The 12,594-nt window shown below is 38.9% G+C and overlaps 1 protein-coding gene and 2 non-coding genes across 6 annotated transcripts in view; all 3 read left to right on the top strand.

Annotated features, from left to right (window-relative positions):
* The window catches only part of LOC121505523 (ELKS/Rab6-interacting/CAST family member 1-like), a 188,470-nt gene that overhangs the window by 137,911 nt on the left and 37,965 nt on the right, over positions 1-12,594 (top strand). For all 4 annotated transcript variants that reach the window (XM_041780924.1, XM_041780922.1, XM_041780921.1 and 1 more), the window contains one exon: positions 10,881-10,988. In XM_041780924.1, coding sequence (XP_041636858.1) covers positions 10,881-10,988 — 108 coding nt within the window. The remainder of the gene's footprint in view (positions 1-10,880; positions 10,989-12,594) is intronic.
* On the top strand, positions 6,496-6,568 carry trnak-cuu. Its single transcript has one exon. It is a non-coding gene; the product is annotated as a tRNA-Lys (tRNA).
* On the top strand, positions 7,540-7,612 carry trnak-cuu. Its single transcript has one exon. It is a non-coding gene; the product is annotated as a tRNA-Lys (tRNA).

The raw sequence follows: 12,594 nt of genomic DNA, 5'->3' as shown, positions 1-12,594 counted from the left end.
CTGACAACACAGAGACTCCACTGTCTGGTGCTGTGAGTGTCTACTCAATGGTGTGAGCGGTTGTACCTCCTCCTGGTCTCTCTCTCACTTTCTCTTTGTGGTGTCATAATTTTCAGTCCCTCAAAGACAGATCACAGCCAAGACTTCCTCAACATTCCCATACGTCTGTTAGCTGTGTTTCCATCCAGTAAAGGAAGGCTGTCGTATTTTTAGCCCGCTCCTTCACACACACAGACTCACACTTTGACACTGATAACCTGCCTGACAGATTGGACAGACACCGAGCAGCTGCATGAAATTTGAAGTTAGACTCAATCTGAGATGATGGAAATGATTTGATGAGAGATGAAATTTTGGCAGGTGTAAACAAAGTATTTCTAAACTTGTATATGGTTCAAAATAACAAGCTAAGTTTGCGATAAACTTTGGCTTTGGCTGAAGTGTGTGGTTCACTTTCATCTGTGTGATGGAGAAGTTCGCATGAGTGATTATGACAGGCATCAGTCAGAGCTTTGAGTTGGCTGGCCTTCATTCACTTAACATTTTCATGTAGAAATTTCACTTATTCAGTCCTCCAAAAGCTTCTGACATTCTCAAAAGCCTTTTTTAGTTAGGATTTGTTCATCAATCTTCCTTGGACTTATGTTATGAAATTGATTATCAAAATGCAGCAAAAACAAGAAAAAAAATAAGGAAAATGCTGTTGTTCTTGGAAGGACCAAGTAGCAAAAGACTCTGACTTACGTCTGCAAACTCAGATACTGGGAATGCCTCACTGTCTTGCTCAGCAAACTCACCCCTGAGCGAGGAGACCATGGTGTGCTACTGTGTCATTTCCCTGACTTGCATCTCCACAGCTGAAGCAGTAGAAGGCATCAAGGCAATCAGAGTCCCAATGAAGGAGGATAAAAGCCTCAGAGTCAAGCATGCAGGAAACCAACCCATACAGACCAGTACCTACTGTTTGATTCCCACCATCCACTGGAACATAAGTTAGGTGTCATCAGAACTCTACAACATAGGGCAGAGAATATACCTACAAAGATGAGAGGTAAGAAGAAGGACCACCAAAATCTCAGGGAAGCCCTTAAAACTTATAGGTACCCTAATTTGGTCTTCATCAAGTCCTCAGAGAAACACCATATTTACAGGAGAAGAGGACGACAAGCCTCACAGCATTGTTATTCCCTACTTGTCTGGAGTAGCTGGAAAAACTCAAGAGGATTTTCCAAAAGCACAACATTCTAGTAAACTTCAGATTCACCGACACGCTGAGACAGAGGCTGGTTCATCCTAAGGACGAAACACCTAGGCACAAACAAAGTAATGTAGTGTATGCCTTAAAATGATCTGAGGAATGCAGGGACTGTGATACTAGAGAAACCAAAGAACCCTTACATGAAAGCATGGCCCAGCACAGGATCATCTGGTCAAGACTTGGCTGTTCACTGATATCTGAAGGATACAAGACATTCCTTTGAGGTCAGAGAGGATTGCTGGTTTGAGGGAGGTGTCTATGTCAAACTGGAAAACCCATCTTTGAACAGAGGTGGGGGACTATGACATTTCTTATCCCCTATGATGAAGCCTTGGATCCCCTTCAACAGCAATTCAAACAACACATTTACAGCTGATCACATGATCAAACATCGCCCTGGTAAACCTGAAGAGGCCCGGGTGGACATGCCTTCAGATGAAACTGGGTCAATGATTCTTCTAACGATTCTCAGGTGACCATCAAGATTATTAGCATATGAATGGTCAACAGAGGCTGTATTTTTTCTGGTTCTGGCCCAGGTCACTTTAGAACTAAAGAAGCCTTTTGGAGGAGAGGCAAGAACCTCAATCAAGACCAGTTGCCTCCTTGACCAAGATTTGGATGCCAACAATATGAGCAGAGTATAGAAAAGGTACGCTGGTTTTCCTTGGCAATCAAAAGCAGTTTTACAATCGTGGGGCCATTCCTGTCTGTTTAACAAAATAAGGTCCAAGTGTATAGTGAGCCATCTTAATTTAATCTTCGATATAGTCCTCTGGCTCTGGGTAATTCTGGATCTGTTCTGGGGTCTCCTCCCAGTTCGACGTACCCAGAAGACTTTTAAGGGAATGTGCCCAGAAGGGATTAAATGCCATTACCCCCTCAACTGGCTCCTTTCTATGCAAAGGAGCAGCAGCTCTACTCCAGATGTGTGAACTCCTCATCTTATTTCTAAGACTAGGCCCAGACACCCTCAAGAGGAAACTCATTTCAGTTGCTGTGTATCTGAGATCTCACTCTTTCAGCCATTACCTGAAGCCCATGACTACAGGTGAGGGTTGGAACATAGATGTACTGTTATATTGAAAGCTTTGCCTTTGGCTCGGCTCTGTGTTCAGCCTGATGGTCCGGTACAATTCTCACAATACTGCTGACACTTCCTAATCTTAAATATCCCTTCTGGCATGTGAACACCTCAGGATCCCCCAGTAGGACTTGGAAAATGATGCTGGAGAGAAGGATGTCTGGGGCAACTTACTTAGCTTCCAGCCACTATGGCCCAGCCTTGGATGAGCAGAAGGGAAAAAAGCATACAGTCCTTCTGGGAAATAGCATTGCTGTACTTCCAGGGTCTATAATCATCAAAATCTATACTAATCAAACAAATGAAAGCAAAAAATTTTTACAATAATAAATTGTATAACATTATATTTAGTTAGATGTATAAATCTTTTTATCTGAGAAAAACTTATGACTTTGATATGTTGTTGAAGGTAAGAAATACAGTGAAAAGGACCACATTAGGTCAGAATATGAAACATAAAATCTGATGGATACAAAAGGTAAAAAGATATAAAAGATGAAAAGAAAAACCACGTGTTTGAGTAAAGGATTTATGCATGTGTCCCTGAAAGTTTTTTCCTTTGTTTTGCCCTTTGGCCTTCAGCTGCAGTGTAGGCAGGAGGCTGTAGATCAAGGTGACCTCAGCTTTCTTCACTATTCATCCCCTCCTCTCTTTCTCACAGTCTTTTTTTTTTCTTCTCACTTTTATTCACATTTTTTATTTCTTTTAGCGGTGTGGTGGGCCATGAGAAAAATATAGAGGGAAAAGTTATGATGAAGAGTGTGTGAAGGCAAAGAGGAGAGGGGAGGGGTCGTAATATTTTATGAAATGGAACAAGAGGGAGAAGGTGAGGAATATACCACCATCTGCCCCTGTGAGAGACACATGTGGTTAGCATTTACAGGTGGGTTATGTGTGGCCCCAGCTTTCACCATTGTCCTCATTCTGTGTGGCTAAAACTCCCTTCTTTTATGTACATTTTTCATACTTTGGCTCTTCATATCAGTGGCTTTGGGACACTCTCCAAGATAGTGGTTTGGTATTCAGGGCTCTTATTAGGTGATATTTTTGACCTAAACTTAAATGATATTGCAGAAACACTCACACAGCTTAAGTTTAAAGAACAATAGTTTAACAGTGATAAACCTTTGATTTATCACAGATCCAAACCAAAGCAAATAACATGTTCAAATCTGAAGACTAAAACCAGTTACCTTTATGTTGATGTGAATATAATAGCTTAGAAAGTAAGATGTATGTTGTTTTGATGTGGTGTTGGAGAGATTTTTTTTCTTGAGAAAAGCAAAAGATTCCTACCATCCAAAGATTTCTACAACATGGCTAGATGTAGCAGAGAGAAACAAGGAAAAGGGTAAAAGTGATCAATAACAGATAGATGATAAAAGAGATGATAGGGCAAAATCATATAAAGAAAAAATTAAAAAACGGAAATAAAAGCTAAAAAAGAGAAAAAAAGAAATCACCTACTAGTGGTGTGAACAGCCTGTTTCTCACTTAACTTTCTGTATGACATAGTTATATGAATCATGACTTCTCTGTTACTGCCTAAAGTGAAAAATGAGTGTCCAATCTAATTAATTCCTTCGTAAAGACTTATCAGAATGAAATTATTCCCTTGTGCTTGACTCGGCCACTTTCCATTGTCATTTGTAATTTTCCACTTATCAACAACTCTCTCTTCTTGATAGAGAAATGAGAAGAGGAAAATTATAATCTATTTTCTCATCTTGATGAAATAGTTCTTATCCAAGCATGACTCAGCAACTTTTCATTTTTTGATAATTGCCAAGATAACAACAAAGGCTCTTCTTTCACTGCAGCAGGGAAACAATAATCCAATCTAATATTCCCCCGAGCCTTATCACAATGAATTTATTTTCTGCCAAGCATGACTCAGCAGATTTCTCCCCTCACTTCACTCATGTTCATTTGTTTCTCATTCTGTTCACGGTCAGCAGGTTACAGTGGAGACAGAGGCAAGGAGCAGAAGACAAGGGAGGAGGACGGGACAATAGGGGGAGAGGAGGAGTGAAATAATGGAGTGATGATTAGATAAAGTGAGAAAGAGAGCTGGCCGAGAAACAAGTGAGCTGAGGTCAGCATTCCTAACAATTAGAGAAAAGGGGAAGATGTTAAAAAAAAAGGCGAGAGGAGTAATGGGGAGGGTGTTAATTTCCTTCTTTCCTGCATTGGTCTTTGTTCTCCTTCCCTCTCTTTCCCTCTCACCTTTACTCACCCTTTTCTCACCTAATTTACACCTCCTTTTCCTTCTCGGTCCTCTTTCTTTTTTGTTCTTGCCTTGACTCTATTTCTCTGAGTTAAGGTACAATATTTAAATGTAGATATGATTGAATAAAAATATGAAAGGTAAAATAAATTATTGCAGTGATTCACTCCCTTCAAGTCAGTATTTAGTAGAGCACCTTTGGCTGCAATCACAGCTCTGCATACAGCCCTTTTTTAAGTCCTGCAACAACTTCTCTATTGGATTGAGGTCTGGGCTTAGACTCAGCCAATCAACTTCTTGTTGTCTTGAAATCATTTCTGTGTAGCTGTCTTTCTGGAATATGAATCTTCCCCAAAGCCAGTTCTCTTGCAGACTGAATAGGATTGTCCTCAACGATTTTCCAATATTTAACGCATTAATTTCACCCTCTATCTTTACAAGCCTTCCAGGGCCAGCTACCAAGAAGCACCCCCACAGCATGATGCTGACACCACCATGCTTCACAGTGGGGATGATGTGTTTGTGGTGATATGCACATGTGGTGATGCAGACACTACTTATGCTAGTCTCTCTGTATTATCTGTCTTTAGCTGTCCACAAAGTAGTTTTTTGCACTCTGGTTTTTGAATCACCTAATTCAGAGTTCTATAAAGATGGAATAAAATCACCACAAGCTAATTAGCTAACAAAAAGCTACATAATCATGACTGAGTAAGTTTATTTGCATGATCCAGTCACATAACTTCAACTGTAATACACTCCTACAAGGGAGGTTAAATAAAACTGAGTGATAGCAATGATATGTGAATTTTGAAGTAAAAAAATAAAGAAAACTGAGACTTTGATTACCTTTTCAAAACAGTCAAGCTGCAGGTGAGTTTACATTTGAAAGAACTGGTTTTGCTGCCAAATTTCACCGATCTAAATTCTGGTATAACCAAAAAAAGTCACTTGTTTCAGCTCTGATTCAAACCAAGAGCCTTTGTTTTAGAATGTTGATTTCAGTGCAAAATTGAAGGCAAAAAAGCGAGACGATCAAAAGAAAAGAAAATCCCAACAAAGGACACATTTCAGAAAGAAGATAAGTTGTGGTAAAACTGCATGCCAAGATTTTTAAAGCCAAGAGGGGGAAAAAGTGAGAGGAGGAAGAAACTGTCTATTACAGAAAGAAAGAGTTTAATAAATTAAATAAAACCCTAAGATCATTAACCAAAGAAGGAAACAGAGGAAGTACTCTGTACATTTTGTGATAGGATAGAGAGACCTAATTTTAAAAATCCCAACCTATAAAAGACGAGCAAAGAGGTAGAATGGGAGAAACTTTGGGGATTACTTGTGTTCAGAAAGTTGCAGGATAAGAAGAGAGAATGAGGTGGGTGAAGAAAGATACAGTCAATGTGCAGAAAGGTAAGAAGATTTGATCATCGAAGAAGCCAACCTTAGTGGGAACAGAGATCAGGGGACCTCTCAAGGCAGCTTATCCTGTTCGATTAAAGTGTATAGTTCCCCATCCTTCATTCTTCTTTGTTGATACCTAAGTCTTTGTTTTCCAATTGTTGAAGAAGCAGGTTCATTTGTAAACTCACCACCCTTTTCTTTAAGTAAATCGCTCAGAATCAAAATGATCAATAAAAACATGCAGGAACAGAATGAGACGACCAGAATTCATAAACCAAGAGAAGAGAGGTATTAAAAGGATTAGAATATCACTAATAAATGGAGATAAACAGAGGAAAGAAACAGGCAAGACATAAGAAATAAAAAAAACATGTTAGTGAGGAATAAGGTTTAAAAGAATTGCATGGATGTTAGCTAGTTCTAGTCTTCTTTATTTGTTTATATTGGTGTGAGAGAGACATATCCCTGCCCTTCAGACCCAGAGTACAGGCAGTCGCAGAAATTTGACCAATTTTCTCTATTTGGTAGGCCCGGCTAGCTCAGTCGGTAGAGCATGAGACTCTTAATCTCAGGGTCGTGGGTTCGAGCCCCACGTTGGGCGAAGTGGTTTTGTACTGCAGGATATTTCAGTTTCTACTTAGACTACCCTACACAGAAGCCACCTGCATCTCCTTAAAATGGCAACTATAAATCAAAACAATGTAGACTACAAGCCTTGTGATTGGTCTGCTTGGTAGAATGAGTGACCGTCTACAGGTATATTGTGTGAGAGAACTGACTGCACACACAATACGATATCAGAAGTGCATTTTCTTTGTCTTACTGTGGCCAGACAAGCTAGCTCCTGATGTAGCAGCCATACTTTCAGCACCTCTTTTCTTCTTTTCAGTAAGTACAGTATAACAAACAGTAGTAACAAACTACGGCTTGGTAAATATCAGCTCCAACATAAAACATTTTTTTTTTAATAGTCATAGTTCCCTATAAAAACAAACAGGAAATGTGGCAGTAGAACCAGACATTAGCATAAAAACTGCACTGCCGACTAGTGTTTATGCAGAGTAATGCAGAATAAAGCAGACACGCCAACATACAAGTGTGTCGTGTTCAAAACTTGGTAGGCTTTGCATGGATTCAAGCAGAAGTACAAACCAGGCTTTAAAGTGAGGTGCGTTATCAGTTGGGCACAAATTCAGCTGACGCTTTCTTGGTATTCTCAGGCCCTCTTGGTCTAAATGCAGCTCTGAAATCTGACCTGTTTCTTTGAGAAAGGAGCTCAGCTAGCTTAGTCGGTAAAGCATGAAACCCTTAATCTTAGGGTCGTGGGTTTGAATCCCACATTGGACTTATTGGTTTTGTACTGCTGACTCTGCAGATATCACATGGGACATCCATGTAAACTTGTAGCTGACGTCTGACCTGCAATGTGTTGTCACAAGAAAAAAGGTCTAATTTAAAGCCATGATAACCTATCATGATCCTCCCATGTCCAACAAGTACCCTGCCTCCACACTCTAGAGTTCAAAGGTATACATGCATCGTCCGAATAGGACCCCCCCATCTTTCCATGTTGCCCGGCTAGCTCAGTCGGTAGAGCATGAGACTCTTAATCTCAGGGTCGTGGGTTCGAGCCCCACGTTGGGCGAAGTTGTTTTGTATTAAGGGCCAATGCTTGGTCAAAGTTTACTTTCACATCATGGGCACACTGTTGTAGTGTGTTAACATTGATGTGCAGTTAAAACCAAGAATGATGTTGGAGATTTGTTCTTTCAAGGAAAGTTTTATACACCACAAAATATGCTGCATGTAAAAATCCTCTATCCTCCAAAAAATTCTGTACATACCAAGTGTCTTTTTGATATATAATTCGACACCAGTTAGCAGTCCTAAGGAGTTTGTGAAGAGGAGATAGACAAGGAAATAAATACCACTCTCAAGCTTTCAGTGCTGTGTATATATGACAGCATCTACAGGTAAAGTGTAGACCTTCTGTTCAGCACTTATGTGGTTTCAAGATGAACTGTTTACTCTCTGTGTTTGTTTTAAATATATGTGTGTTTATTTTAAAGCAGTCTTGAGAAAACAAGGAAATGAATAATATGAGCACACACCGGGGGTGAACGTCTTCAACTTGACTTATGCACGCAGACTCACATAGTTTCATATCATCCTGCACATGCACAGTTTAGCACAACTATCTCCTATTCTCACACAGACACTCAAAAAATGCAGTCTTTCATTTAGCTTTCAAACAAACACACACAAAATTTGGCGTTTGCGTATTTCTTCAGCTTCTGTCGAACGCACACAGAAACTAACACACTTCACACAAACTTCAGTCTGGCCTGCTTAAGCCCCTGTTCCTTGTGGGGCTCAGCGAGAGGCTAAGGGGATTTAGATTGTACAAGACTGACAGATTTAGACTGACTCCCTCCCTCGCTTTCTCTCTCACTCCCTCGCTCTTTTCCGGGCCTACTGTAAGTCTTAACTGTAACATGTGAAAGAGATGGATTAGCAAGGGAGGAGGAAGAAGGAGAGGAAAGGAGGAGTAGATTTAAGAGAGAAGGGTGAGAGAGATGAGAGGATGTAGGAAAGAAAGAGAAGGAAAATGGAAAAACAATTGAACAAAAGTGCATTATGTGCATTTTTACATAGAGGACGTCTTGTGAGTGTAAAATTTGTCTCATTCTTTTTATGGATGTGTGCCCAAGTGGCAAATTAGAAAGCCTGTTATTTTTTCTGCCACAGTTAACAAGCTGCACAACAGGTGGCATGTCAAAGGTTGTATTTGTGTTGGAGTGTGTGTGCAGGCGGTTTAAAATTAGCAAAGTTCAGGATTTCTTCATTGTACAGGCAACAAAAACTCAAACACCAAGACAGATTTTGAAGTTTACCCCCTTTAACCGTTCCTTCCTCTCCATTTTAACTCCCTCTGTCTCTGTCTTTCTCTAGCACACACACTCACATGTAAAAAGTGTTAAAGTCAAAGATCGTGGCAGACGTCCAACCCTGTCTTCTCCTTTTCTTCTCTGCAAATTAACTCCCTAAAGGAATTTGAGGCTATGGTTACCCTCTTATCACACGTGCATGCACTACTTTGTGGTGTTACTCTGATTATATTTTTCCTCAGAATCATGTTACAAATCATCTTCACTTTTAACTACTTTGTGGAAAAAATTCATCTCTATAGACAATGAAATAACACAGCTTACGTTTTAACAGTTCAACTCATGATTCCTTTATAACATGGTCCAAAACAGATAAAACTTTTCACTTTTTCGATTGTCTTGCTGTAATTAAGTTGTGGTTTATCTGGAAACCAGAAGTTCTCTCGTCTTTCAAAATAAGAGCATTTTCCAAATAAGTAAACATGGCATAATACATGTAAAAGACCATTGTAACATATAAATGACAAATAAAGGCCAAGCAAAGAATAGTTTGCTAAGAAAAATCTCTCAATTTAACCATCATTAACTAAATTACTTCCCAGTCATGTTAAGCTAAAATATTAAGTCCTTTATGATAAAAAACATATTTAGATGAGTATTTATACTGAGCATTAGGTCTAATTCTTTGACATTCACTCCTTGCTTAATCTACTTTTCAGTACAAACATTGTGTAGACTGTCAGTGAAGAAGCTGGTGCATTTAAGGCCCGCTGCTGTGCCACAATACAAGTTTTAAGGTAGATGTTAGGGGTTAAAATACCATAGCAAATTTTTTTCTCAGTCTAGTCTTGGAAAGAGGTTAGTAGCAAGATATAAGGGTGTCATAATTAAAATAAGTAGTGAAAAAGAATCCTGTAAAATTAGACAATATTTGTGATCTCAATATTGATCAAATGCTCATGATTATCATTTTGGGTAAATCTTGCAGAACTACCATTAAGGCCGCCATTCATCACCATTTTTCTTTTTCTGGGCTATGAAACTACAAAGCCATATCATTTGGGTCTTGCCCTCCCTTTTATAGTGTCATTTGTAATAGAGTGGAAAATCAACTGTTATTGTATGCAGACGATACCTTGGTTTATTGGACTGACCATGTATTTTGTTGTCTGGGGTGTACTGAAATAATCCAACAGGATTACAGCTATCAATAAACGATAAAATCAATACACAATAAAACAATAAAAATCTAATTATCTAGATTGTTCAAAAGCAGATAAAAGGATTACATAAGATAGCCAGCAATTCAATCCTGGTCTTTATTTGGATGAAAATTCCAGTTGTGTTGATCCAGATTTTTGGGTTGGACTAGGATTACTTTGATCCATAAAAGTCAGGATTATTCTGACCCAGGCAGAGGGTTGGTTTCAAAATGGATTACAGGGAAATTGTAAGAAAACTTTTATTGGTCCCATAACATTTTGAAGGGTAGTTGATATTTCAAGACATTTTAGTGTTTTGTTTTGCACATGAATACTCAGTGACTGTTGAATAAGCAAGCAGCTGTGAAGATCTTTCTGTTTGTGCATATTCTATTGACAACGTATGTCATGTAAAGTTACCTTAAAAGCACTTTTAATCTAGATTTGGTGATCCTTAAATGCCTATACCTGGATTAGGTTGATTGTTGAAAAACTGGAAAAGTGAGCAGGACTACGTGCCCTTTGGTGGAAAAATGGATCACCAAATAAAAGCCAAAAGAACCAAACCCAGATCATTCTTGTCTGAATAAAACCTCTTAAACATCCAGGTGTGGGGATTTTTTCTTTGCTGGATACCTTTAGTTCTTTTGCAGACTTAAACTAAATCTTCAAAGGTCTTTTGATCATAAAAGCAAAGATCTAAACTCAGGGGTTGTTCTGCATTACCAACCTTATAATTCTATCTCTGGGCTGTAAGTATCCATAATACACGCTGTTAGGTTGAAAAGTCTAACACATTCTGACCTTCTTTCTCTTTTTGCAGACTCAAAACCGGATGAAGCTAATGGCCGACAACTATGAGGATGACCACCTGAAGGTCGCCTCCCCAAACTCAGAGCAGCCCAACAATCACAAGCCCTCCCCAGACCAGGTAAGATCTTCACCTGGGACAGGGTTCTTACACCAGGGCTAAACTGAATGCATGCTTTAAAATGACATTTTTATTTCTTCCTATTATTAATATTAACACATTTCTGTAAAAAGCATACTAGCGGCTTGGAAACTTCAAATTAGATCAAACCCAAGAGTTTAACTTAGAGCTTGCGTTCACCTTGTTTGTCCTCAAACTTTCTGCTTCGACAAACTAACTTCTGCTTTCTCCAAACTCACGCTGCGATGGGACTGAACTAACCGATAGGACGATGAGGAGGGCATTTGGGCCTAGCAAACCACATGCCTTCTTTCTCAGTCTCGGTCCGCCATTTTGTACAGAAGGGTGAGCGTCTCCTTTACCTGGATATGAATCAAACTTGAATGTAATCATTAATCTCTCATCATTCTTACTTCTTTCCATCCATGAGTTTGTGATCTGGCTCTGGTGTTGTGATTCTGTCATTTCACTTCATTTGTTGATTCATATCCATTATTGTGAGCTCATTTCTTCCATTCTTTCATCGTCATTTGCTCTTCAATCTCTCCTTTTACCCTCTGATTTTCTTACCGCAACTAATTTTTTTGATTTTGTGCGGCCTTTTATTAACCTGGAATGAAATCCATTTAATTCCTGAATAAAAATCTGCTCTTGAAATTTACTTTTCATCTGTCCAGCATCTCATTCCATCCTTTTATTTTTCTTCTTCGTCTTGTGATGATCATTTCTTCTTTTCTTAATTTTCTGAACTTCATTTTCATCTTGTTGTCAGATGTCTGTGAATCACCGTTTGATATCATTGCTTCTTTCTACCTTCTCCTCCCAGAGCATGTGCATTTCCTCTTACATTTGGCATTCTACCATCATTTTCTACATTTCCTATTGATTATTAGATCAATGCTGCATAAAACTCTTTCCGACGCATCACGCATTTATCTTTGTGTATTAACATCTGCTGTGTTACAGCCGTCTCTAAGTGGAACCTGTTCTATGTGTGGGTTGTAGTCCATGATCTATGAAAGCTGCTGCTTTGCCAGAATACTCCATAGAAGGTTTTAGCTTTGTAGCAATTTTGAAAGGAAACCTTTTTCCCTTGCTCTAGCCTTTGTAATGTCTCCTTTTAATCCTACACTAGGGCAGTTTGGGTTCTTTGAGGCTAAAGGGTCACTGATTGCTCATTAATGAAAACCTTAAGGTCAAACAAGAACTAAAAAACATCTTTTCACATGTATTTTAACACATCTAGTGTAAAGTAGTCTTTCTTGTTGCCTTTTAAACACAGTCCCACATGCTTTCTCTAATGATTCAAAGTGAACCCCTGCTAAAGATCTGATGAACAAAAATGCATCTTGTAATATAAGTAAAATAAGTGATCTGCCGTAGGTGTAGAATGTTCAAAAGTGGCTCTTTTGACTGATTTTTTGCCCATTTGACTTACTCTGTCACTACTACTGTACATAAATCCTCATGTTGCCAATTGTGCGGGGAGTGAGGATAATATGAATCGAAAGTAACTGGATAAAGAAAATAAAACAAAAGAAAAACAGGTAGAAGAAAGAAGAGTGAAATGCATCATAACACATTGTTTCATATCCTATCTTAATGT

Source organism: Cheilinus undulatus, linkage group 23, assembly GCF_018320785.1.
Source record: "Cheilinus undulatus linkage group 23, ASM1832078v1, whole genome shotgun sequence".
Classification (NCBI taxonomy): domain Eukaryota; kingdom Metazoa; phylum Chordata; class Actinopteri; order Labriformes; family Labridae; genus Cheilinus; species Cheilinus undulatus.
This window is presented reverse-complemented; position numbering and strand designations above follow the sequence as displayed.